At 23.3% G+C, this 27,538-nt stretch overlaps 1 protein-coding gene across 1 annotated transcript; it reads left to right on the forward strand.

Moving 5' to 3' along the window:
- Positions 1 to 4,816: 4,816 nt before the first annotated feature.
- On the forward strand, positions 4,817 to 27,078 carry LOC117167438 (cyclic AMP-dependent transcription factor ATF-2). Its single transcript, XM_033352370.1, has 7 exons — positions 4,817 to 5,335; positions 5,435 to 5,528; positions 11,285 to 11,430; positions 11,516 to 11,850; positions 19,317 to 19,527; positions 19,609 to 19,948; positions 26,436 to 27,078. Exons 1-7 carry the CDS (start codon positions 5,285 to 5,287, stop codon positions 26,846 to 26,848), a joined length of 1,590 nt encoding a protein of 529 aa, XP_033208261.1. The 5' UTR covers positions 4,817 to 5,284; the 3' UTR covers positions 26,849 to 27,078.
- The last annotated feature ends 460 nt before the right edge of the window (positions 27,079 to 27,538 follow it).

A 27,538-nucleotide genomic window follows, 5' to 3' on the forward strand; every position in this document is an offset into this window, starting at 1 on the left:
TAGAAACCAACAAGATTTTGAACTTTAAAAAAATCTGTCTTTAAATATTAACGATTTTATTGATTCTGCTAAAGGAGATACTAGAAAAAGGAAGTTAAAAGCTAAAGACACAAACAAAAAAGAGAATCAATTTTCGAAAAATACCGATTCTACTAATTCTGCTGAAACACTCAAAGGAAACCGACGATCACAACCTCTGAATTCGAACTAGATAGATGCTGATAACTAAGCAATTTAAGCCAGACTATTTGTTTATAAATAAAAACTAATTGATAAAAAATATTTCTCTTGACTATTCACTTATTACTGATAATATTAAAGTTCAGTTTGATCTGATTCCTTCACCATGTCCTCTTTATATGACTGGGGTGCGAATAATTGGGTCCATCCTTGTAAAGAATTGCGTCAACTCTGCCAAAAATTGAATTTTTAGGCTAACCAGCTAATTTTGATTATTTTTTTGGTTTCTATTATATATTGAGGTAAATAAATTTTGGAATTTGATAGCTTGTTATATTAGCACTTCGGGCGCACTGTGCGCCTGAAGTGCGCTTTAACCTGCCAATAATTGGATACATTACCCTACGAGTCTTTTATTTTCATTTTAGCATAGGATTAATAAGTGTGAATACTGAATGTTTTTCCAATACTCAAAATATTATTTATTATAAAATTATGTCAAGTAGCGCACAGTTGGTGGAAATATTGCATCCAAATTTTTTTTAAATTAAAGCTGAATAAATTCTAAAGAGTTGCAAATTCGTTTCTACTACATTTGTTTAATTACAAACCTTACACTAAAAATATGGAAACGATACATTTTTGGCAAAAAGATGTTTTTGCGCTGCAATAACTGCATCAATAACCTTTTTACAGTCTAAAATCAATGCATGGGGGCTCAGAGAATACCAATTATTTTCATATTGATCCATTTAATAGTTATAAACAAATTCAAAAAAAATGTGTTAAATAATAATAGGTAGAACCAATTTTTCCATTGCTGAAACTGGTTTTTATTAATGAAGGAATGGCAATTAATCACTAAAAGGATTCTGATAATATTTAATAAATATAATTCAAAATGTTGGCAGTTTAACATTTAAAAATTCAACTTTTCAATCACAACAGTTTAATGCTGAGATTAAAATATATATATCAAAAAAGAACTCTTGCGAAAGTTAGGGAATTTCTATAACTTTAAATAACTGTCAAGCAAAATAAATTGGACATGTTTCAATTTTAATTTGAAATTCTTTTATTCTGTTTATAAAATATTCTAGGTTTAAACTGTTACAAGGTTAATATTCTAATCTTTAAATATTGATAGTCAGGAAAAGTGCATAAATTATCAGGGAAAAATTAGGGATTTTTTAAACTGAAGTTTTCTGGTAAACCTGATATAAATTCTTGTTAGTAATTTATTTTCGTTGTATTTCTATTTATGTACAGTTGCTTTCTTCGGAATATTATCCTTTTGTAGTTACAGATCTTATTTAAAACACGTCTTATTTAAATCTAAAATTTTGATGTTAAAAATCAAACTGAAGTCTTTTTCGGAAGAATATTTAACTATTCCCTTTCAAAATTAGTCCTTGTATTTAAAAAGTTATCTCTTTTAATAGAAATTTCATTTTTCTTGAATGAACAGGCAACTTTTTGGTTATAGAAATTCAACAATTTTGTTAAAAAGTCCTTTTTTATTAAAAATAATTTGGAAGAATAAAAAAGGTGGGGTTTTACAGAAAATATATTTTTTGTAAAATCCCACCTTTTCTATTCTTTCAACTGTTTTTGAAAAACTTCTATTGAAAGAAGCAGGGCATTTTATCAGCATCATGTAGGCTCAACCACTAATTGTGGACGGGAGAATTTTTTTTTCTAAAAATGTAATTTTTGAATTTTCTCGTAAAATATGAAAAATATCGCAAAGGAACAAGAAAGATTTTTCGTAGAACTTTTTTCGACGTGTAAACTTTTGTATTGACATTTTTTCGCATCTGCCATTGTTTTCAAGAAAAAGTAGACAATTCGATTCTGAGAAAAAAGAATTCTCAGGGCTGTAATTTATTAAGCAAGCCTGAAACTTACAAAGTCTTCATTATCAAAGCACAAGTGCAACAAAGAATTGGACAAAAGGGTAAAAGTGGATTTGTTCAGAAAATCGTGTTAATTTTTTCAAAAAAATCTCTGTCATTCTGTTATTTTAAGCTGTGTTTTTTTCGGCTGATTTTTAGTTATATTTAGTTATGCAGGGTTTAAAGACAAAAAATCTAGGTTTTTTAACAAACAAAACACAAAATCCAAATACACATAACTTTTTAGAATTTTTTTTTGTGAATCAGAAAAATTATCACTCAATTTCCTCTAAAAAAAAAACTAAATATTTTGTCCCCGAGAGATTCGACGATTTCAAGTGTAAAACCTTGCCTGATTTAAAATGGATTTGTTTCAAAGGACTTTTTAAAATTGGTTTAAAAATCATTTTCAAGATATTTCAAGGGATTGAAAAGATTATAGGGTATTCTGAAAAATATTTCAAAGTATTTGAAATATTTTAGGATAAGGTATTTCGAGGAATTTTAAAGATTTTGGATTATTTTTACAATTTAAAAATATTTTTTTAATATTTTAAAAACTTTTTTTATGTATATCAAAAATTTGAATGTATTCCAAATGATTAAATAATTTTTTTAGGGAATTTTAAAACATTCAGATAATTTTCAAGATCTATAAAAAGTTTATAAGGATTTCAAAAGATTTAAAATATTTTAAGGTTTTTCGTCAAATTTTAAAACATTTTTAATAGATTTCAATCATTTTAGGAGATTTTAAAGGATAAAAAAGATTTCAAGGTCTTCCTTATATATTAGAATAATTTGAAGGTATTCAACCAAATTTTGTAATACTTAAGATATTTCTAAAGCTTCAAAGAAATTTCAAGAGCTATAAAAAGTTTCAATGAATTTCAAAAGATTTCAATGCATTTGAAATATCTCAGGGTATTTTAAAAGATATATCAAGAACTATTAAAAATTATTACAATCATTTAAAATTATGCCAAAGGATTTAAAAAACCCTCCAAAAATTATTATCAATTACTCAGAAATGAGTAAAAATCTTTTATTTAAATTTCTGTAAATAGAATGTATTAATTATCAGCAATGTTTTAGAAAGTATTAAAAATGTGTTGATTGCATTGCCGAGCTGTAATGTGCTGCCTCTAGCGGATTCCTCTGGAGATACCATGGAGGGTATACCTAGAGTTCTTAAATTCCCGAAAATTTAAGTTCAGGTTATATAACCGAGAATATGACAGAATTGAGGAGAATTTAAAAGAATTTAAGAAAAATTAAGAATTTATGAGAATTTAAGAATTTATGATTTTGAAAACAATATTCTTATTGTTCAGGTTATATCAGCGGTTGAATATAAATTATTTTCTAGCTGAGATATATTCAGGAATTTAAAATATGCAAAGCAATCTCTGATTTTTTCTTTGACTAATTTTTCATTTCAAATCATTAATATTCAAATACCAGCATTTTAATTTTATAATTTTTTAATTTAACAGTGTTTCATACACAAATTTAAAATTTTCAAAAGTATTAATTTATTTCAAACAAAAGAAATGCATTTTCTACTTTAAAAGATAACTCTTTAACAAAATACTAGATTTTTGAACAAAATAGTTGAATTTTTAACATAATAGTAGAATATTCAACCTAAAAAGACAAATTTCTAACGAAAAAGTGTCATAGTTTATATTTTAATAAAAAAGAATGAAATTTATACAACAAAAGAAAAGAATTTTTAAACCATCAAAAAAAAAAGAATTTCCAACAAATAAAGATTTTTCACTCAAAAACTAAATAAAAGTTTATTTAAATTATTGAACCAGTCAAACTAGAAAACAAATTTTATTTACGAAAATTCAATTTTCAAACAAAAACATGACTGTTCAACAAAAAATTAATTTTCCACGAAACTGATGCATTTTTACGCAAAAAAAGGAAATTTCAAGCTAAAAAATTATTGTTTACAACAAAAAAACGCAAGTTTTCAACTAAAAAATATCAATCTTAAAAAAATGTAAAAGTTACATTCTCTGTTAAAAAACTAAATCTAAAGCAAAAAATAAGTATTTTTCACTAAACTGTTGAATTTTCAACCAGACATAAGCCTTCAATAAAATCAATTTCACAATGTAGTTTAACTTTTAAAAGAAATAATTTTATACCAAATAAATTCATTTTTCAATCTAAAAAGACCAATTTTGAATAAAAAAAGATGAGTTTTGAACGAAATTGTTGAATTTCCTACCAAATAGTTGCATTTTTATCAAAAAATATCAATTTTGTACTAAACCAGATGAATTTTTGATCAAAAACAATTTTTTCATATAAGTGGAACTTTCATCCAGAAAATATTTCAGTTCATTTTCCATCACCAAAATATAAATTTTAAACAAAAAGTAAATTTTCTACGAAATAGTTAAGTTTTCAAGAAAATAGTATAATAGCTTAATTTCCAACCAAACAATTGCATTTTTATCAAAAAAAGATTTAATTTCTGCTAAAGCAGGTAAATTTTAAAATAAAATAGACAAACTTTCAAAACAAAATTGTCGAATTTTCAACCGAAAAGTTAACGAAAAAATGCAATTTTCTATGAATTAAAATAAATTTTGAGATTCTCATAAATTCTCAGAGAATTTATTTCTCGGTTATATTCTCGGTAATATTCTCATTCTCGTTACCGTTCTCAAAGTAATATAAACGGCTCAGAACTTTGCTCAGAACTCTATAGATTGTACATTAGAGAAAATCTAGATTCTAGAATCTGCCTTTCCTATTTTAAAACCCGTTTAAATCATTGTTGGTCCTTATTGAGGAAATACGAAGGCACATCTTTATGTATTTTGACGAACATATTATGCATAAAGTTTGCCACATAGTGACAGAAAAACGACATTTCCTGTGGAAATTCCGATATCTGTTTGACAGTTCTCAAGCTATGAGAGGTTATGTATTCTAATAGAAATGGCTGGAAGTGACAAAATAGTTCGTGTTTATTATTTAGAATCCTTTAAATTCGAAGAAGAATTTATTTGTTTTATTTTTATGAACCATTATACCAATTCTTAAGAATGAAACCATCGATACTACACTCACATTCATATTTACAATACGAAATAAAAAAGTAAAGATGTCGTGACTCCGAAGTGTCCTGTGAAATGAAATAATTATTTTTTACAATAAAGGATAAGAGTGTATTATTTTTTACGATGGATGACACTGGAAAGCCTTTCGCTTGTCCTTCACCAGGATGTAATATGGTAAGTACTTAATCATTTTTCTTCGTATGAAGGGTATTAATTATAAATTCTAACCTCACTTTCATAAATTATACTATATTTTTTTCGTTTCTTTTGCAGAGTTTTACAAACGAGGACCATTTAACGGTTCATAAAAAGAAACATGACATGATTTTAAATTTTGGAATGAATGGAAAAGGCAGCGCTTTTATCGGTGAGTTACATCTTGTTTTTAAACAATTGAAAAATTTATATAAATCATACAAATCAATTCACTTCGGAGTTTCATACAAAGTTTTCTTAATTTTTTCCTGTTTGCGGGTAAAGTATTTTAAATATTTCAAGGTAATTTTAAAACTATCAAGGAATTTGCAAAAGCTTTACAAATTTTAAAAGCACTTCCAAAGATTAAAAATATTTTAAGGTATTTCTAAAAAATCCAATGATTTTAAATATATTATCGTATTTTTATAATTTCCTAAGAATTTTAAATAGCTTTGAAACGTTTTAAAGAATCTGAGATTTTCTGAGGTTTTAATCAATTTTCCAGAGTTTCAGAAAATATAAAGTTTCATCGGATTTTAGAATATTCGACTTTATTTCAAAAAATTAAATTAATTTGAAGAATCAAAATTAGAAAGAAAGAATTGAATTAGAAAGGAAGTATTAAGAAATTAAAACATAAAGAACGAATTAAATATCAAAGAATTATAAAGATTCTAGTATATTTTAAAAGATTGCAAATAATTTGAAAGATTTTAGGATGTTTTTTATTTAATGAATAATAGAAGATTTCCCTATGATTAATTTAATATAAGATAATTAATAAAATAATGTATTTCTTATCGAGAGTCAAATTATAATAAATAAATTAATAATATTTTAAATCTTGTTATTTAAATAATTATTCAAATTCAATCATTTTAATCAATAATTAATTATTAAATTAGGTAAAAAAAATGGGAATCTTTTTTTTCTCTTCAGTTTTTTTTAGTTCCAAAACATTTAAAATAATTCAAAATATTTTAAGGTATTTAAAAATATCACAAGGAATTTTAAAAGAGTAGTACAAATTTTAAAGGAATTGCGAAAGATTTCAAAGTATATTAAATATTTTAGGGCATTTTAAAAGATTTTAAAGACTTGTTTGATAGAATTTAATAATTTCAAGGTATTTAAAAGGGTTTTAAGAATTCGAGAGTATTTCTAAAGTTCCAGAACATTTGAAAGCGCTTTCAAAAGTTAACAAAAATTTCATTTCAAAATGTGTGAAAGATTTTTGGAGATTTTCAAGATTTGAAAGGAATTTTCAGAACTTTTAAAAGTTTCAAGGGGTTTCAAGCGATTAAATTTTTTCAGGATATTTTTCAAAATTTCAAGGAATTTCAAGAGCTTTACAAAGTTTGAAAGCGTTTTAAAATATTTTAAGGCATTTCAGAATATTCCAAGAATTAAAAAGATATTAATGTGTTTTTTTTTCATTCTCATGAGATTTGGAAATAACAGAGGATTTCAAATATTTTAGGGTATTTTTAAAACTTCCAAGGAATTCTGCAGAGCATTAAAAAATTTTCAAAAGATTTCAAAAAAATTTGAAATATTTTAGGGTATTTTCCGAAATTTCAATTTTGAATGGATTTTATAAGCTTTCTAAGGTTTTATTAAATTTTCCAGAATTTCAGGAAATATCAAATTTCATGGGATTCTATAATATTTTACCGGATTTCAAAGAATAAAATTAATTTAAAGAATGAAAATTAGATTTCCAAATGATTTGAAAGATTTTAGGATTTTTTTTAAAGAATAATAGAAGATTTCCATGTAATTAATTTAATGTAATATAATTAATAAAATAATCTAATTCTTATTACAGCTCCAATTACAATAACTATATTAATAATATTCTCAATATTGTTTTTTAACTAATTAATTATTCAAATTTTTTAGTTTTAATAAATAATTAATGATTAAAATAAGTAAAAAAATTTGAATATTTTTTTTCCTTTCCCAGTTTTTTTCAGTTCCAAAGCATTTCGAATAACTCAAAATATTTTAAGGTTTTTTATAAAATGATAAGAAATTTTAAAGAGCATTACAAATTTTCAACGAATTACAAAAGATTTCAAAATATTTGAAATATTTTAGGGCATTTGAAAAGATTGCAAAAACCTTTTTTATAGATTTTAATTATTTTAAGGGATTTTCAGATTTTTCGGTTATTTTTAAAGTTCCAATACGTTTTAAAGCGCTTTAAAACGTTCAAAGAATTGCAATGAATTTTAAGGAATTTCAAGCGATTAAAATTTTTTAAGGATATTTTTCAAAATTCCAAGGAATTTCAGGACCTTTAAAAAGTTTAAAAGATTAAAAATATTTTAAAGTATTTCAAATATTTTAAGATATTTTAAAAGATTCCAATGATGTTTTTTTAGGTTTTAAAAATTTGATGATATTTCGAAGGATTTGAAAGATTTTGGGGTATTTTTAAAACTTCTGATAAATTTTAAAGAGCTTTAAAAAGTTTCAAGGAATTACTAAAGGATTTTAAAGATGTACGTCTATTTTTAAAGATCCAATGCATTTTTAAGCACTTTAAAATATTGCAAAGAATGTAAAAGATTTAAAAGTATTGAAAATATTTTAGGTTATTTTCAAAGATTCCACATACTTTTTTTATGCGTTTAAAATAGTTTAGTGGGATTAGAAAGTGTGTTAAAGTTTCTAAGGTATTTTTAAAAATACCAAGAAATTTTCAAAAGCTTCAAAAAGTTTAAAAGCATTTCGAAAAATTAAAAATATTTTAAGGTACTGAAAAAGATTCCAAGGATTTTGAAGTTTTTCGAGTATTTTTAAAACTACTAAGGAATTGTAAAGATCTTTAAACAATTTTAAGGAGCTTTAAAGGATTTAAAAAGATTTGAAATATTTTATGGTTTTTAAAAAAATTACAAAGACTTTTTTTTATAGATTTTAATCATTTATTGGTATTTCAAAGAATTTGAAAGATTTAAGGGTATTTTTATAATGCCAATGAATTTTAAATCGCTTTGAAAAGAGTTAAAGAATATGAAAAGATTTTAAAGGATTAAAAATATTTTAGGCGATATTTTAAATTTTTGAGGCATTTTCAAGAGATTAAAACATTTTAAATAAATTTCCAAGGATGTGCGTGATTTTAAGGGATTAAAATAAATTTTATTGGCATTTTAAGGAATTTTATCAGATTTCCGAGGATTTCATTGATATGAAGATATTTTAAAAGCTGTCAAGTTTTTAAAATAAATTTTGCAGAAGTTCATGAAATATCAGATTTCATGTTATTTCACGGGATTTTAGATTTTAAATAATTATGTTAGAAGGAAAGAATTTTATCTTAAAGAATTTAAAATAATTTAGTATATTTTAAGAGATTACAAAGAATTTTAAATTAATTTACACGATTTGAAGGAATTGCAAGCCATTTTTCAGATATTAGGTTATTTTTAAAAATTACAAGGAATTTTTCAGAACTTTGAATAATGTCAAGGGATTTTAAAAGATTTTAAATACCTTAGGGTAGTTTAAGATAGATTTCAATAATTTGAAATGATTCCAAATTGCTTGCAATTTTTTCAATTTAAAAGATTTTAGGGATTCTTTTAAATATTGAAATTTTTAAAGATTTAAAGAATTGTAAGAGATTAAAAAAATGTCAAGCGATTTCAAAAAATTTTGAGGGACTTTAAATATCTTAGTTTACTTAAAAATAGGTTTCAATACTTTGAAGTGATTCTAAATTATTTGACAAATTTGAAAGGATTTAAATATTTTATAGTATTTAAAAAGTTCTCATCGAATTTTTAAAAGCTAGAAAAGTTTCGATGGATTTCAAAGGATTTTAAATACTTTCTAGTATTTTAAAAGATTCCGAGACATTTTCAGAAGCTTTACAAATTTCCAAAAGATTTGAAAGGATTTAAAAAGATTAATTTGCAATTAATTTTAATCACTTGAAGGGGGTCCCAAGAACTTGAAATATTTTAAGGTATTTACAAAAATTCCAATACAGCTTTAAGAGATTTCGGAAAATTAAAAATATTTTTGGATATTTAAAAAGATTCCAAGTACTTTTTTCATAGATTTTAACCATTTGAACGTATTTAAAAGGATTTTAAAGATTTTAGGTCATTTTTAAAACTTCCAATCTATTTTAAAGAGCTTTCAAAAGTTTTAAGAAATTTAAAAACATTTCAAAATATTTTAAGTATTTAATAAAAATCTCAGGAATTTTCAAGAGATTAAAACATTTGCTAGGATTTTTTTCAAAAAAGAAAAATTCTCAGTGTGCATCAAACTGGCTTGATTTCTTTGGATTATTGCCAATTTTCATATCAAAATGACGCATTTTTTTAAAGAAAAATTGTACCAAAAGTCAGGATTTAAAATGTTTTTAGACAAAATAAATTATTTCTAAAGACTTTTAGAAGTTTTAAAAATATTCGACAATAATTAAAATCTTGAGAAAATTTCAGATAAAATGTACATTTTTCAGGATTTTTAAAACAGAAGCTTTTTTAAGAATTTTGATTTGGTTAAAGAGTATCAAAAAGATTTTTTAACTGTATAGAATTGTTTAAAAAATTTAGGAAAAGTTCTAATCATTTCAAAAGATATTTACAAGGTTTAGAAGTTTTAAAAGGATTCAAAAATAATTTAAAGCTTGTAAGGATTTCATAACTTTTTTTAAATCTAGATTTTTTTAAATTCTAAAAACAAGAAGCTTTTTCAGAAATGTCAATGCTTTCAATTTATTTCAATCATCTGCAGGGGTTTCAAAGGATTTGAAAGATTTTAGGGTATTTTTTAAGATTCCTGGAAATTCTTAAGAGATTTCGTAATAATGGGGATGTTGCATGAAATGAGATAAAGAGATATTTTGATTCTTTAGTAATTCATTATTTTATTTTTCGGAGAAATAATTTTGTATTGAGTAAGAAACAGGTTTTTTTCTTAATAAAGTTTGAATATTACTGCCGCTCGCGGCATTTCTCGCCAAACGCATAGATTGGCTATCTCTTTATGACGTCATTCTTCGCGGGAAAATTCAAACTACCTAAATTCCAAAAAAGTAAAAATGGTTTCTAAACATGATTTTCAAAGTATAATTGTCTCTAAATGGCTTTCATATATCATTAATAAATTATAATTAATAATAATTACGAAGAAAAGAATCGAAATAGTCTGCCCATGTAGCTTCTGCCCATTGTCGACGTGTTCTTATGTTTTGCGATAAAGGAATACAAATTTTATTCGAATCTTTATCCCCCCTAGAATCACATACAGCTCCAAAACAATTCTTACCTACTAAGCTTTCTTTTTTAGGGAATTCGCTGATTTCCAAATTAATTCTTTGATTATATTTTACCTCGCTTGATTCAGCTTTTATTTTTTATTTATTATTTTTAGCATTTTTAGGCATTAGTAGATTAAGCTTAAATAATTAGTCGTTTGGTTAGATCAACTGTCAAGTAGAAAGCCGCGGCAGCCGTGAAACCTGATTGGTCAAAATTTTGAGAAGTAACATGGCGGCTAAAGTGGTCTCATTGGTGCTCAGTTGTATACCTTAGTGACGTCACATCTGTTTGAATGTAACTAAATAGACGTACACTAGAAATTATTTTTTTTAAGCATTAGAAACCTAAAAAAATTTTTCTTTCCTCCATAACGCTATTCACTGCTTCAAATTTCTAAAAATATGTTTATCTCATTTCATGCAACATCCCCATTTCATAAATTTGAACGGATTTCAAAGCATTTCCAAGGATTTGAAATAGCTTAGGGTATTTTTTAAATAGATTTCAATAATTTAAAGCGATTTTAAATGATTTGAAAATTGTAGGGTATTTTACAAAATTAGAGAGTAGCCAAAAAGATTTCACAACACATTTTTTAAAAGATGGTTGCATTAATTATTTTTAAATCAATATTCAGCCGATCAAACTCCGACACCCACAAGATTTATCAGAAACTGTGAGGAAGTCGGTTTATTCCAAGATCTGCAAAGTGTAAACCCTTTCGAAGAAACTTTTCGTAGGGCAGTAGAAGCTGGAAAAACAGGATCAATCTCAGTTTCAGAAGTGAGTCCCTATTAAAAATGTATTTTTTTTAAACATTCAACCAAACCTTATTAATTCTGATCAAATTTCTTGCATTTTTATTCAGATTGGAATTGTAGACGATACATTACATACTCCTCATATATTTCCGCATATTGAGGAAAGCCCCTCCACAAATCGTCAAGTTCTCCCCCAAACTACAATTTCTGTACCCCCTACAATTACTGTAACTGAAACTTCAAATGAGACGAGTTCAACTAAAACGAAAATACGCAGAAGTAGAGTGAGAAAAAAGAATTCTAAAGCGGAGGAAGTAGTCAAGAAATTAAAAATTACAACTACTTGCACAAACAGTATTGAAAAAACCGAGAGGATTGTTGTTAAACAAACAAATACTGCGATCGTACCGAAAGTTCCTGCAGTTCAGGCACCAGCACCTTTGTAAGTTTAATTTTTTATTTAATTTAGTTTAATATAAAAAAGAAAATTTTGAAATATATTATCTTAGAAGCTTAGGGGCCGTAAAATATTTCACCCCCCGGGTATTATTGAATTTTTAAACCAAGAAAGATACTTTTTTGACCAAAAATTAAAAAGTTAAACTTTTAAATCAATAAAAAATAATTTCAAATTATAAAAAAACTCAATTATCTACCAAGTAGTTGATTTTTTTCACTAAATTATTAAAATTTTAAGACAAAATGAAGAATTTTCTATAAATTTTTATTTAAAGAATTTTAAAATGCAGTTTTAAATGCTTAAAAAATTAAAATTAGTTCAATTTTAACCGTTGTTTAAATAATTAAAGTGCAGTAAATAAATGCAGTAAATATAAATAAATTAATAATTTTGTAATGGATCTGTAACTGTTTCAATCCGAAAGTGTTGATAAGAATTGAAATTAATTTATCATTTGTTCTGATAATTTCATTTTTAAATACAAATTTTCATGATTTATTGATAAAATATTTTTAATTCAGAGTTTCAGGTCTTCCTTTATATTACTTTTCATATTAAATTTAATAAATAAATTTATTAATATATTATTTCTAATAATGTTTTTAAACATTAAAAAATATAAGCGTTCGTTTTACTTTTTTCAACTTAAAAATAACTCCATAATAATATAGTCGTAATCAAAGGTTTTTATTAAATTAAAAATATTGTTTGTATGTAAATTATTTTATTTTTAACCCATTTAATTTGAAATTTCTTAATGTAGAAAAAGAATAAGTATTTAATATTTAGCAATATTTCACTGTTCATTTAAGACCACTAAATTGAAACCAAATATTTAAAAGAAAACAATTTTAAACTGAATTGTTTTACATAGAAAGCTTTGAATCTCGAGAATTTCGAAGAGCTTTTAAACTTTTAGCGTTACAATTGTAATTATTCTAATTGAAAAGTATATAATTTGTAATTGAAATTGTTAAATTTTGACGTATAAATAACAATTGAACACTTAACATTTATAGACATAATGTGAGTAATTTTAAGAGATATTTAGAAGTTTTGAAAAGATTCCAAATTAATTAAAAAATTGAAATGATTTCAAGTAATTTAAATGAAGTATTTTAACATTTTTTTCAGAACTTCTGAATAGACTTTAAAATTAATCGAATTTTTCCTACAATTCTTAGAAAATCCTGCAAATTAAACAAAAATCCTCAAAATCTTGCAGGTTCTTCTTTGATAATTTTCTTAATCTCTTAAAATCTTCTTAAACTTTCTGTTAGAAAAATTTTTCATAGTGAAAAATCATTTTCAATTTTCCTAAGAATCTTAAGACATTTTTTAAAAATTCTTTTGAAGTCTTTGACAATTCTTTAAAAAATTCTACATTTTTTGTTTGAAATCTGCAAAAATCTACATTTTATTTTAAATTCGGCTGTAAGTATTTGAAATTGTTTCAAATTCTAAATTTAATTCGAATCTTTTGAAATTTTCTAATTATCTCTTAAAATTACTCTAATTTTTTTTTACAAGTAATAAGCATTCCATTGATATTTATAAATTCAAAATTGAAGGCTTTTTAAAAAATTTGCAGGATTTTCTAAAAGTTATAGAAAAAATTCATTTTATTTTTAAATATATTTATAAGTTTCGGAAAAAAATTTCAAACATTTTGAATTTGGAAAAATTATATATATATAATTTTGAAATTTTTTAAAGTTCATTGCTTGATTCTTTAATTTAGAGTATTGAAAATGTTAACGTGGATTTCTATTTTTTTAATTTATTCTGAATATTTAAACTCTATAATTTATAAAAGTTTTAAATTCTGCAGTTTATTTGAATTTCATTTAAAATTGTTTAATTGAAAAGTGTTAGTACCTTCCATTTTGTACGTGTACATTTTTGAGCATTTGAATACACAATTTTTGAATTGAAAAACTTTTAAACTTCAATTTTAAAAGCTTGGAATTCAAGGGTTCCACTTTGCATGCTTTAGTTTGTCGTTTATTGTTTATTACTTTAAATGGAAAAATGTTTAGAATATAGTTTGATTTTTTAAATTACATTGAACGCGAAAAATGTTTTCGAACCGGGAAAACCCGGGAAATAACCGGGAATTTTTTTCTGTGATTAAAACGGCCACCCTGAAAATACAAAAACTATCAACCCCAATGTTTAATTTTCTAACCTAGATTAATTTTTAACCAAAAAGCGAATTTCTAATCAAATAGTTCAATTTTAACAAAAAATTGAATTTGTACCGAAAAAAAATTTCAGCCAAAAATGGAATTGGTAAATTTTTAATTACGAAAGTAATTTTTCACCCAAAAAAAGTAATTTTTAACAAAGCAAAAACTAAAAAAAGATGAGTTTTGAAACAAAAAGGTTCATTTACTAACAAAAAGGACGAATTTTCAATAAAATCCAAGAATTCTCAACCAAAAAATTGAATTTTCAACTTTTTAAAGAAAAATTCAAATAAAAAGGTTAATTTACTACCAAAAAGACGAATTTTTTACAAAATTCATAAATTCTTAACCAAAAAGTTGAATTTTTAACTAAAAAGATGAATTTTCAAACATAAATATTAATTTACTACTTAAAGAGAGGAATTGTTAACCAAAATGCAAGAACTGTGAACCAACAAGTTAAATTTTTAACTTTTTTAAAAATATCTTCAGGATAATCTTCAGGAGAAAATTTTTGCAAATTAGCAAAACTTACTGTTTCTTATCAATTAACAATGTAGTTCAAGTAGTTGATTTTTCAACGAAAAAAAGGTGAATTCTCAATGAAAAATGTAATAGTTGATATTTTAACGAAGAAAAGATTTTCATTTTAAATAAAAACGAGCTGAATTCCAACCAAAAACACGAATTTCCAACAAAATAGTTCAATCTTGAACCAAAATGGGTTGATTTTCAACTAAATAAATAAATTTTCAACAACAAAAATGAATTTTCATAACAACAAATTATTTTCGTACCAAAAAAGATTAATCCTCAACAAAATTGATAAATTTTTAATCAAGAAGATTCATTTTCTACCAAAGAAACAAAGTTTCAAGATTAATTTTCTACCAAAAAAGATTAATTCTCAACAAAATACATAATCTTTTACATAATATTTGATTTTTCAACCATTTTATTTTCAAATTCATCTTCTCGTTTTAAAATTCAACTATTCCAATTGAAGTTTCGTAACTTTAGTTAAAAATTTACCACTTAGTTTGAAAAAGTGACTATTTTTTAAGCTGGTTTTTCTTTTTCGTTACCGCTTTTACTTTCAGTTGAAAATTTAATTATTCCAATTGAATATTCCATCATTTTGGTTGAAAATTCATCTCTTCGGTTAAATATTAATTTTTTTGATGGAAATTTAACTATTCAACTTTTGGTTGACAATATATTTTTTTAGTTAAAAATAAAAAATAAATTTATTTAATAATCTTTTTGGTTCAAACTTCAACTATTTCATTAGAAAACTCATAATTTTATTTGAAAATGTATCACTTTGTGGGAAACTGTTCTGGTGATAATTCTTCTTCTTTGGTTGAGAATTAATATTTTTTTGTTGAAAATGTATCTTTCTGTTTTAAAATTTATCTATTCCAGTTAAAGGCTCATAATTTCAGTTGATAATTCATTTCTTTAATTGAAAATTTATTTATTTTTTTTTTAACTTATTTCTATGAATTAAACTGAACTATTCCCAAAGAAATTTCTACCATTTTAGTTGAAAATTCATCTTTTTGGTCTAAATTTAAATTATTCTAGTTGAAAATTAATCTTCTTGTTTGAAAATTTATTTTTCGTTGTTGAAAATTCAAATATTCAATTTAAACATTTATAATTCTAGTTGAAAAATTAATCTCTTTTGTTTAAAGTTCAACTATTCCAGTTGACAATTGATAATTTCACTTAAAAACTCACCACTCTGATTAAAAATTAATTTTTTTATCTGAAAATTTTACTATTGCATTTTTCGTTGAAAATAGATTTTTAAGTTCAAAATTCAATATTTTGTTGAAACTTTAACTATTTCGTTGAAAATTCATAGATATTTTTTAAAAATCGTCTCTTTTGTAGGAAATTAATCATCTTGATTGAAAATTCTGTTTCTTGAAACATAAAATTTAACCTCTCATTTCATTATTCCATAATTTTATTCTTAAATTCATTCTTTGTTTGGCAATGAATTTTCTCAGTTAAAAATTCATTATTTTGTTGAAAGTTCGTATTTTTGGTGCAAATTAATCTTCTTCGTTAAAAATTCATCTTTTTGGTTGAGCATTAATTTTTTTTCTGAAAATTTAACTTCAACTTTTGGTTGACCATATATTTTTTTAGTTAACAATTTATTATTATGGTGAATATTCATCTCTTTGATCGAAAAACAATTTTTTTAATCAATCCTTTTAGTTTAAAATTCAACTATTCTAGTTGATGATTCATCATCTTAGTTGGAATTTTTTTTTTTTAATTGAAAATTTAATTCTGGCATTTTTCGTTGAAAATAGATATTTTTTAGTTTAAATTTTTAATATTTCGTTGAAAATTCATGTGTTTTGTTGAAAATCGACTTTTTTTAGGTAGAGAATTAATCTTCTTGTTTCAAAATTTATTTTTTTGTGTGTGAGAATTCATCACTTAAATTAATAATTTTATTTTTTTATTTTGAAACTTATTCTTTTAGATGAAATTGTAAACTATTCCGAAAGAAATTTCCACCATTTTAGTTGAAAATTCATCTCTTCGATTGGACATTAATTTTTTTCTGAACATTTAATATTTAAATTAATCTTCATAGTTGAAAATGCATCTTTTTAGTTTAAATTTCAACTATTATAGTTGAAATTTTTTTTTAACTGAAAATTTATCTATTGCAATTTTCGTTGAAAATAGATCTTTTTTAGTTGAAAATTTAACTTTTTTTAAAATTCTTTTTTAATTCATTTCTAAATTCATGTATTTTGTTGAAAATTATCTGTTTCTAGGTAGAATTAATCTCCAGTTTGTAGATTTATTTTTTGTTGTTGAAAATTCAAATATTCAATTTAAAGATTTATAATTTTAGTTGAAAATTCATCTCTTTTGTTTAAAGTTTAACTACCTCAGTTGAGAATTCATTATTTTTGTTAAAAATTCACCACCTTGATTGAAAATTAATTTTTTAAACTGAAAATTTAATCATTCCATTTTTGGTTGAAAATATATCTTTTTTAGTTAACAATTCAACTATTTTGATGAAAATTTGTCTTTTTTAGTGGAAAATTTGTTTGATTTTAACTGGTTTTTAAATAATCAGTTGAATTTTTATTCTTTTCAAGCATGATATCATTCGGTTTACAGTGCGTAATTCGAATATCTTTCACTTACAAATTTTCCATTTCGGGTTTTAATTTTTAAGCATACATTTTTCTTTTAAAGAATTTCAAAATACAGTTTAAAGGCTTAAAAAATTAAAAATTTGAGGCGTTTGAAATTGACAATTTTGGATAAAGAAGCTTTTCAGTTTATCAAAAGAGAATATAAATTATAATGATTTTTGAAATTGAACTATAAATTAAGGATTAACAAATAAATAATAATTGATTTTACAAGACGATTCGAAATCAGTTCAAAATTTTTAAATAACTTCAAAATAATATATTTATAATTAAAGGCTTTCAATAAATTCAATATATTGTTTTAGCCTAAAATTTTATAATTAAGAAAAATAACAATTGCTGACTATTCATACATATTGGATTGTTTTTGTAAAATTGGTAATTATAAGTCAAATATTCAAAACTAAACAAAAAAACTAAACATTGAACGTTACAATTTTAATTTTTCTATTTAAAAAATTTTAATTTACAAGTAAAATTGTTGTATTTTGATGTATAATCAATATTGAACACCTATAAATAAAAAAAAATCGAGTAAGCTGGAGAAATATTTATAGGATCTGAAATGATTCAAAATTAGTTAAAAATTTGAAATGATTTCAAATAATTTAAGCCAATGTCTACGTATACCAACAAAGTCAGGCTATTCGTACCTCAATTTTGGTGCAAATAGTCAACGGCCTAATTTAAAATAAAATATAGTTTTTTGTATATTTCGAACAAAAATGTAAAAGCTTTTTAAGAATTATGAAAGGCTTCAAAAGAATAAAAAAATTTTCTTATTATTCCTAGGAAAATTTAAAATCACTTTTTATTTGGAATAAATAATTTTAAGAGAATATTTAAAAATATTTCCAAAATTATCAAAAATATTTTCCATTTTACAAGATTTAAAAAAAATTAGAAAGAATTCGAATCTTCATAAAAGATATTTAGAAGTTCTGAAAAAATTCAAAAATAATTGAAAATTTGAAAAAGCTTTAAAAAAACATGTTGATGTTTCAAGATTTTGTAATAAAATTTTGAAGCTTTCTAAGGATTCTTAAACTATTTAAAATTAAAATAATAAACAAAATTTTAATCGTACAATTTTTAATATTTCTAGCTTCAATGTTGATTTAAATGATTTGAAGCTCAGTTTTGATGACTTTATTTAGCTTCATTGGGAATGGTGGTCTACCATTTCGCCACATGGTGCCGAAAAATGGAACTAGAAAGAGTAGGTACAATTTTAAACATATGTATTTTAATTTTTGCATAAGAGTGTTTTTACGATTGTTTTGTGAAGCGTAAAACAATGATTGAATACTAAAAACAAATATTCATCAAAAACAAATAGTTTTAGATAGAATTTCCATCTTATACAGTGAAAAAATACATTTTTCTGAAATAGGTTTTTAAAAAAAAAACAATTATTTTATTATTTCATGTGAGTTTCAGTGCATTGTAAGCTTAAATAAACTTTATATTAATGCATGTAACAAAAAATTTTATCCATATTATGCCAAGAATATGAATAATAAACGACTGGAATTTAAATACGAATTCTAACCTAACTTTTAGGTCAGATTGTTAAATAGTAAATAATTATAATCTTTTCCAAGTCACAATAAAGAGAACAATAATTGTTTTTTTTTTTTAGAAAAATATTTCTGTTAGAAAGTGTCTAAAAGTATCTGAAACACTTTGTTTCCGATAAAGACTTATTTTTATTATCCAATAAATACTTTAAACTTCACAACAAAAGTGTTAAAATAATTTTATGCACAAATTAAAATGCATCTTTAAAATTGTGTCCATTCTTTATAGTTCGAATTTTTGTCACCAGGTGGCGTATCGGAGTTAAACCATTCCCAATAGTTCAAATTTATTTTATTGGCCGCGAAAAAAGTTTGCGAAACATGAAATGACCGCGAATTTTTTTATATGATTAAAGCGGCCACCCCGAAAATGTTAAATTTTAAATTAAAATGGTTAAAATGTTCTTAAAAAATTTTTAAATGAAAGTTAAAATATTAAATATGATTAAATCAAGAATTTTTTAATTATGCATTTTTAGATCCATAAATGGCGAAGAAGTACAATTATTATTAAAAACCTCAGATGGTAAACTGCTACAACTATCTGCAGCTCCTGTGGCTGACTCTCAAAGCAGCATTAATAGCACAAATAATCAGCGCTTGATTTTAAAAACTGAGCCTCCTCTGAGGACTGCGAAAGAAGCGGAACAAAAAAGTACCGAAGCTTCGAAACTTTCCATTGCAAAAATGGTAAATAGATTTTCATTTCTTTTTTCTTTTTTTTCTTGAACTCACTACAAAAGAAAAAGTGATTTTGATATTTTCTTTTAGAAATTGAAGCAAGCTCTAACAAAAGGCTTATCAGAAACTGTAAATGAGAAGAAGGAGAAAATTGCTGAAAAAGTGAAAGAATCCTCGCCATCTAAGGAAAACCGGAGAAAGCAATTTGACCAAAAACAAGACATTTTAGAACGAAATCGAGCAAGTTCGATGCGCTGCCGAGCGAGGAGAAAAGCATGGATTCAAGAATTGGAAACGACAGTGAAAAATGTCAACGATAGGAATTCCTCTTTGCAAACAGAAGTTAAATCTTTGCGATCTGAGGTTGCGAAATTGAAGGCTCTTCTCTTGGCGCACAAAGACTGTCCGATTACGAAAGCGATGGAAAAGGGTGAGATTTTCATTGATTTAATTTACTTTTCCAGGATTTTCAGCGACCTTGATAAAAAATAGGGTGGCCGCTAGACCGGTAAACCGGGAAATGACTGTGAATTTATTTTTTTACCGGGAATTTCACAAATTAGAAAAAAAATATCTCCAACTTTGATTTTAATAGTTTTTAAAATAATTAGTTTAATTGTGATATTTTTTTAATTATATCATTCAGTTTAGAATACATAATTCGAAAATGTTTTAATTAAAAAATTTTCCATTTTAGAGTTTTAATTTTTAAGCGTACATTTCAATTAAAAGAATTTAAAAATGCAGTTTGAAGGACTTAAAATTAAAAATTAGAAACTTTTAAATTCGAAGATTTTTTATAAAAAGTATTTTTTGTTTATTTTTTCTGAATATAAATTAATTAATGATTTTTTAAATTGAATTGTACTGAGAGATATAAAAAGTAAATAATAATTGATTGTACAATACGATACGGAATCAATTCTCAATTTTATAATATATCTGGATTTTAACGTTAAAAATTATATTGTTTCAATTTTAGAGGCTTAGTAGTGAAACAAATATAAAAGCTTATTGAATCATTATAAAATATTTTTTATTTTTAAATAGCTTCAAAATAATATTCATAATTAAAGGGTTTTATTAAATTTAAAATATAATTTCAGTATAAAATATTTCATTTAAAACCATACAATTTGAAATTTTTCAATTAAGAAAAAGAACAGTTACTTGATATTTAGAAATATCTTACTGTTAATTTAAAATCAATAATTATAAAATAATTGTTCAAAACTAAACCCACATTTAAACTTTGAACGTTAAAATTTAAATTCTAAGCCAAATTGTTGAATTTTGATGTATAAATAACAATTAAACTTCTACTATTTTTTTTTAAATCGAATAAGTTGAAGAGATATTTAGAATATTTGAAAAAATTAAAAATTAATTTATAATTTGAAAATATTTAAAATAATTTAAACGAAGTGTCTGCGACAAAATCCTTATTATTAGGAAAATTAACATTTATTTTTTATTATAATAAACTAATTTAAAGAGAATATTGAAAAAGATTCATAAAGATTTGCAAAATTGTCAAAAGTGAATATGGAAGATTTTAAGAAAATGTCTTTAATTTGGTAGAATTTAATGAAAAAAATTAATTTGAAAAATTTTTAAACAACATGAAGTTGTTTTAAGATTTTGAAATATTTGAAGAATTTTTTAATATTTAAAATAAAATTAATTTAACTTTTAATTTGAACAAGGAATTTTTTACAAATTTATAGTTCGAACTGGAATTTATCGAGAATAATAAAATATCTGACTTGGAATTGGAAATTTTACAATTTTAAGAAATTTTGTGCTAGTACTGGAAATTTTGAAAAATGAATAAAATTCTGAATTGGAACAGGAACTTTTTCTAAAGAATTTGAATTCTGAGTTAAAACTGATATTTATCCAAAAGAATTATAATTTGTTTTCGAACTGGGAATTAAAAAATTTAAATAAATTCCGACCTGAAATTATAAGTTGAAACGGCATATTTTCGAGAGAAATAAATAAATAAATCTCAATGAAAAATTAAAATTTTCAAACAAAATTATTATTCTGCGTTGAAACAAGGTTTTTACAGAAAAAAATTAAATTATGAATTGAAACAGGAAATTTTACAGAAAAATTATAATTCTTAAAATTGGTTGAAATGGAGATTTATAGAAAAAAATTTTAATTCTTGATTTGAAGAAGGAATTTTTCGAAAAGAATTAAAATTTCTGATTCAAACCGGGAATATTTTAATTTTTAATCAATTCTGAGCTGGTATTTGAATTTAAAATTGCTCAAAACGGTATAGTTTTGAAGATTTTTAAATTAATTGATTCACACGTGTTAATTATTACGCATTTGAATACAAAATTGTTGAATGAAACAACTTTTAACTTTCAACTTTTGAAGTTGAAATTAAAGAGTTTCACTTTGAGTGCTTTTATTTCCAGTTCAGTTTTTATTACTTCGAATGGAACCATTTTTAGAATTAGTGTTCAATTTTTTAAATTAATCAATTTTTTTAACGGTCTAATTCGAAACAAAATATAGATTTTAGCACATTTCGAACAAAAAATTTAGAAGCTTTTTATGAATTTTGACTGGCTTCAGAAGAATAAAAAACATGTCTTAGTAGAATTGAAAAATATTTTTTATTTTAATAAACTAATTTCTAGAGAATGTTGAAAAACATTTATAACGATTTACAAAATTTTCAGAAATAAATGTTGAAGATTTTACGAAAATTTCTTTAATTTGGCAGAATTAAAAAAAAAATAATTTGAAAAAATTAAAAACAGCATGTAGATGTGTCAAGATTTTTAAATAAAATTTCAAAGCATTTTAAAGATTATTAAACTATTTAAAATAAAAATAATTTAACTTTTAATTTGAACTTAGAACTTTCAATTTCTTACAACTTTATAGTTGAAACTGGAATTAATCCAGAATAAGAAGAATTTTGACTTGGACCCGAGAATTTTCAAATTAAAAAAAAATTCCGAGCTAATACTGGAAATTTTCAAAAAGGAATAAAATTCGGAATTGGAACAGGAATTTTTTCCAAACAATTCTAATTCTGAGTTGAAGCAGGGAATTTTCAAATTTTAAAGAATTCTGAATTAAAAATAATATTTATCCAAAAGAATTATAATTTGTCTTTGAACAGGGAATTAATTTTTTTTATATAAATTCCGAGCTGGAACAGGGAATTTTTCAAAGGAATGAATTTTAATTATTAGTTAAAACGAGATATTTTGGAACAAAATTTAAATTATGAATTGGAACAGGGAATTTTATAAAAAAGAATCCAATTCATAAAGCTAGCTGAAATAGAGATTTTTCAAAAAGAATAAAATTCTGTATTTGAACAGGGAATTTTATTAATAGAATTAAAATTTCGGGTTTAAATAGGGAATTTTCAATTTTTAACTAAAGCATTGAAAATGATAACGTGGATTTAAAATTTTTTAAACTGAATCTAAATCTACAATTGATAAAAGTTTAAAAATTTCAATTTGGCTGTTTAACTGCATTTAATTAAAAATTGTTCCGTTGAAAAGTGTTAATACCTTCCATTTTATACGTGTTTATTATTGAGCATTTGAATACAAAATTGTTGAATGAAACAACTTTTAAACTTCAATTTCGCAGTTTAAGATTTAAGAGTATCAATTTGAGTGCTTTCATTTCCAGTTCAGTTTTTATTACTTCGAATGGAACCATTTTTAGATATAGTTTTTGATTTTTTAAATATCATTGACTGCGAAAAATGTTTACGAACCAAGAAAAAACCGGAAAATGACTGGGAATTTTTTTCTTTGATTAAAAAGGCCACTCTGAAAAAAGTGCAATATAAAATTGAATAACAGTGATTAATTTTTAACCAAAAAGAATATATTCTGAATAAGAAAAAACTAATTTTCAGCTAAAAAGATTAATTTTATATCAAATTAGATGAATTTCTAAACGAAAATAGGATAATTAAATTTTCAGTAAAAAACTTAATTTTTAATAAAACCAAAGTAAATTTCCACCGAAATAGTATAATTTTCAACAAAGAATATTAAATTTATATCAAAGAAGATACATTTTCAGTTAGAAAAATTAATTCTGAATAATAAAAAACTAATTTTTAGCCAAAAAGATTAATTTTCAACCAAAAAGAGAAATTTTCAACCAATAAGATGCATTTTCTACACAAACTAGACGAATTTTTAACAAAATAAATAATTTTTAATTAAATATTTGAACTTTTAAAGGATTGTTTAAACAAAAATAGGATAATTAAATTTTCAGTAAAAAACTTAATTTTCTATAAAATCGCAGTAAATTTCCAACGAAATAGTATAATTTTCAACCAAGAAGATTAAATTTCTATAAAAAAAAATACATTTTTGAAAAAAATGGAACAGTTACATTTTCAGTTTAAAAAATTAATTCTAAATAAGAAAAAACTAATGTTCTACTAAAAAGATGCATTTTCTACCAAATTATACGAATTTTTAAACAAAAATAGGATAATTAAATTTTCAGTAAAAAACTTAATTTTCTATAAAATCGAAGTAAATTTTCAACGTATAATTTTCAACCAAGAAGATTAATTTTCTACCAAATGAGACGAATTTTTAAAGGAATTTTCAAACATAAATAGGATTATTAAATTTTCAATAAAAACTTAATTTTTAATAAAATCAAAGTAAGTTTTGAGTGAAAAACTTAATTTTCAATAAAACTAAAGTAAATTTTCAAAGAAATAGTGTAATTTTCAACGAAGAAGATTAAATTTCTATCAAAAAAGATACATTTTTCACAATAAATGGAACAGTTACATTTTCAGTTAAAAAAAAATTAATTCGAAATAAGAAAATACTAATTTTCAGCTAAAAATATGTATTTTCTACGAAATTATACGAATTTTTAAACAAAAATAGGATAATTAAATTTTCAGTAAAAAACTTAATTTTATATTAAATCGAAGTAAATTTTCAACGAAATAGTATAATTTTCAACTAAGAATATTAAATTTATATCAAAAAAGATACATTTTTGACAAAAAATGGAACAGTTACATTTTCAGTTAAAAAAGTTAATTATAAATAAGAAAAATACTAATTTTCAACCAAAAAGATTTATTTTCTACCAAACTAGACGAATTTTTAAAGGAAGTTTTAAACAAAAATAGGATAATTAAATTTTCAGTAAAAAGTTAATTTTTAATAAAATCAAAATAAATTTTGAGTAAAAAATTTAATTTTCAATAAAATTAAATTAAATTTTCAACGTAATAGTGTAAATTTCAACGAAGAAGATTAAAGTTCTAACAAAAAAGATACATTTTCAGTTAGAAAAATTGATTTTGAATAAGAAAAAATTAATTTTCAGCTAAAAAGATTAATTTTCCACCAAATTAGACGAATTTCTAAACGAAAATAGGATAATTAAAATTTCAGTAAAAAACTTAATTTTGAATAAAACCAATGTAACTTTTCAACGAAATAGTATAATTTTCAATCAAGAATATTAAATTTATATCAAAGAAGATACATTTTCGACAAAAACTGGAACAGTTACATTTTCAGTTAGAAAAATTAATTCTGAATAATAAAAAACTAATTTTTAGCCAAAAAGATAAATTTTCAACTAATAAGATGCATGTTCTACACAAATTAGACGAATTTTTAACAAAGTACATAAATTTTTAATCATATATTTGAATTTTTAAAGGAATTTTTAAACAAAAATAGGACAATTAAATTTTCACTAATAAACTTAATTTCCTATAAAAGCGAAGTAAATTTTCAACGAAATAGTATATTTTTCAACCAAGAAGATTAAATTTTTATCAAAAAAGATAAATTTTTGACAAAAAATGGAACAGTTACATTTTCAGTTTAAAAAGTTAATTCTAAAAAAGAAAACACTAATTTTCAGCAAAAAATATGCATTTTCTACCAAATTATACGAATTTTAAAACAAAAATAAGATAATTAAATTTTCAGTAAAAAAACTTAATTTGATATTAAATCGAAGTAAATTTTCAACGAAATAATATAATTTTTAAACAAGAAGATTAAATTTTTATCAAAAAAGACACATTTTCGACAAAAAATGGAAGTTACATTTTCAGTTAAAAAAATTAATTTTAAACAAGAAAAAACTCATTTTCTACCAAATTAGACGAATTTTAAAGGGTTTTTTAAACAAAAATAAGATAATTAAATTTTTAGTAAAACTATAATTTTCAGTAAAATAAAAGTAAATGTTGAGTAAAAAAACTTAATTTTCAATGAAATCAAAGTAACTTTTGAGTAAAAAACTTAGTTGTCAATAAAATCAAAGTAAATTTTCAACTAAAAAGATGCATTTTCTACAAAAATTAGACGATTTTTTAAAAAAGTATATGAATGTTTAAAGGAGTTTTTAAACAAAAATAGGATAATTAAATGCATTTTTGACAAAAAATGGAACAGTTACATTTCCAGTTAACAAAATTAATTCTAAATAAGAAAGAAAAAAACTTATTTTCAACCAAAAAGATAAATTCTCACCCAATAAGATGAATTTTCCAGCAAAGTGTGTTACATTTCACCGACATAAAAAACACTCAATTTTCAATTTAAAAAAACTACAACAACATTTTTCGAAAAAATCTCTATGTTCCGGCCCATATAATTACCTTTAAATTATGCGGTTAAAATATTACATTAAACAATGTATTCTTTAATAATAAATAATTTAATATAATATCATTTTAATTATTTTATATTGTATTATTATACTATTATTATTATTATTATTATTATTATTATTATTTATCATATAATTTTCTTTAATTCTATAATAATATTAAGTAATATTATGAATCTGGCGAAAACCCGAGTCGTTTTAAGAGCCTTAAGGTTTCATACGATTGTATTTGGCTTTATTTACAGGAAATAGTATTGTCGTGGGTTCAAAAGTGAATATAATTCCTGCGAATGCGGAAATGGTACCTGCCATACCTATTCCAATCGATGCGTCAATTAAAAGAACTTCTCTTCCAGTTGAAGTGCCAATTTTAACGACGAAATTAATCCTATCAAGAGGAAAAAATACAACCATTTTACCCAACGATAAAGGTGATAATAAAATTACTGGGGCCTTGTCCAGGGCGAGGCTATTCAAGAAACTGCCAGCTCTGAAAATCGTCGATGTCGATCCGGGGATGATAAGCGAAAGGGATGAGCAGTTTTTAATTCTTCAGAGTTCTCCAGCGAGTGTAAGTAAGTTCAATTCCAGGGACATTATCGAAATGAATCCGATGATTCATGTGGAAAATGCCGCATCGAAAAGTACTGGAACGTAAATGGAAAAATGTAAATATTTAGGAATTAGGAAAATGTTTTTAAAACTTTTGTTTGTAAAAAGAATGAGAAAATACTCAATGTATGTCTGGAAATTATTGTTTATTTAGTTTAAGGGTGTTGAAATGTTTTGCCGTTTGAATGAAAGCCATTTTTCCGACTTGAATCGCATTCCCATATTTTTTTAAAGACAATTTTCAAATGCAATTTTAAAATGAGGGACTTTAATTCTATGAATTTATTTTTAAAAGAGAAATTTCGATTCTTTAAGAATGAATAATAATTAATTGGTATTAATTAATCATTATTAATTTTTAAAAATATATTTAATAATTAATATTAATTAATAATAATTCTTTTATAATAATAACAAATCAAAATTTCCAAATAAGTAATTTTATTTGATGATATAATTTATCTCTGAATGTTTGTGAACATTATTGATAAAATAAGGATATATTAATTGTTACTGTTCTTTAATATTGGGAAATAATTCTGTTCTTTTTCGATTTTTCAGGTTTCATTTTAAAAGATTAATTTTAAGCTTTTAAATATTTCACAATATATCGAAAAAGTATCGGCAAGATTTTAAGATTTTAATTTTGTTTATTATTTGAAACAAAAATTTGAAAAACTTTGTGTTATTTGAAAAGATGTTTCGAAATTTAAGAACTTTTGAAAAGATTTGAAAT

This window comes from Belonocnema kinseyi, chromosome 2 (assembly GCF_010883055.1).
Source record: "Belonocnema kinseyi isolate 2016_QV_RU_SX_M_011 chromosome 2, B_treatae_v1, whole genome shotgun sequence".
NCBI lineage: Eukaryota > Metazoa > Arthropoda > Insecta > Hymenoptera > Cynipidae > Belonocnema > Belonocnema kinseyi.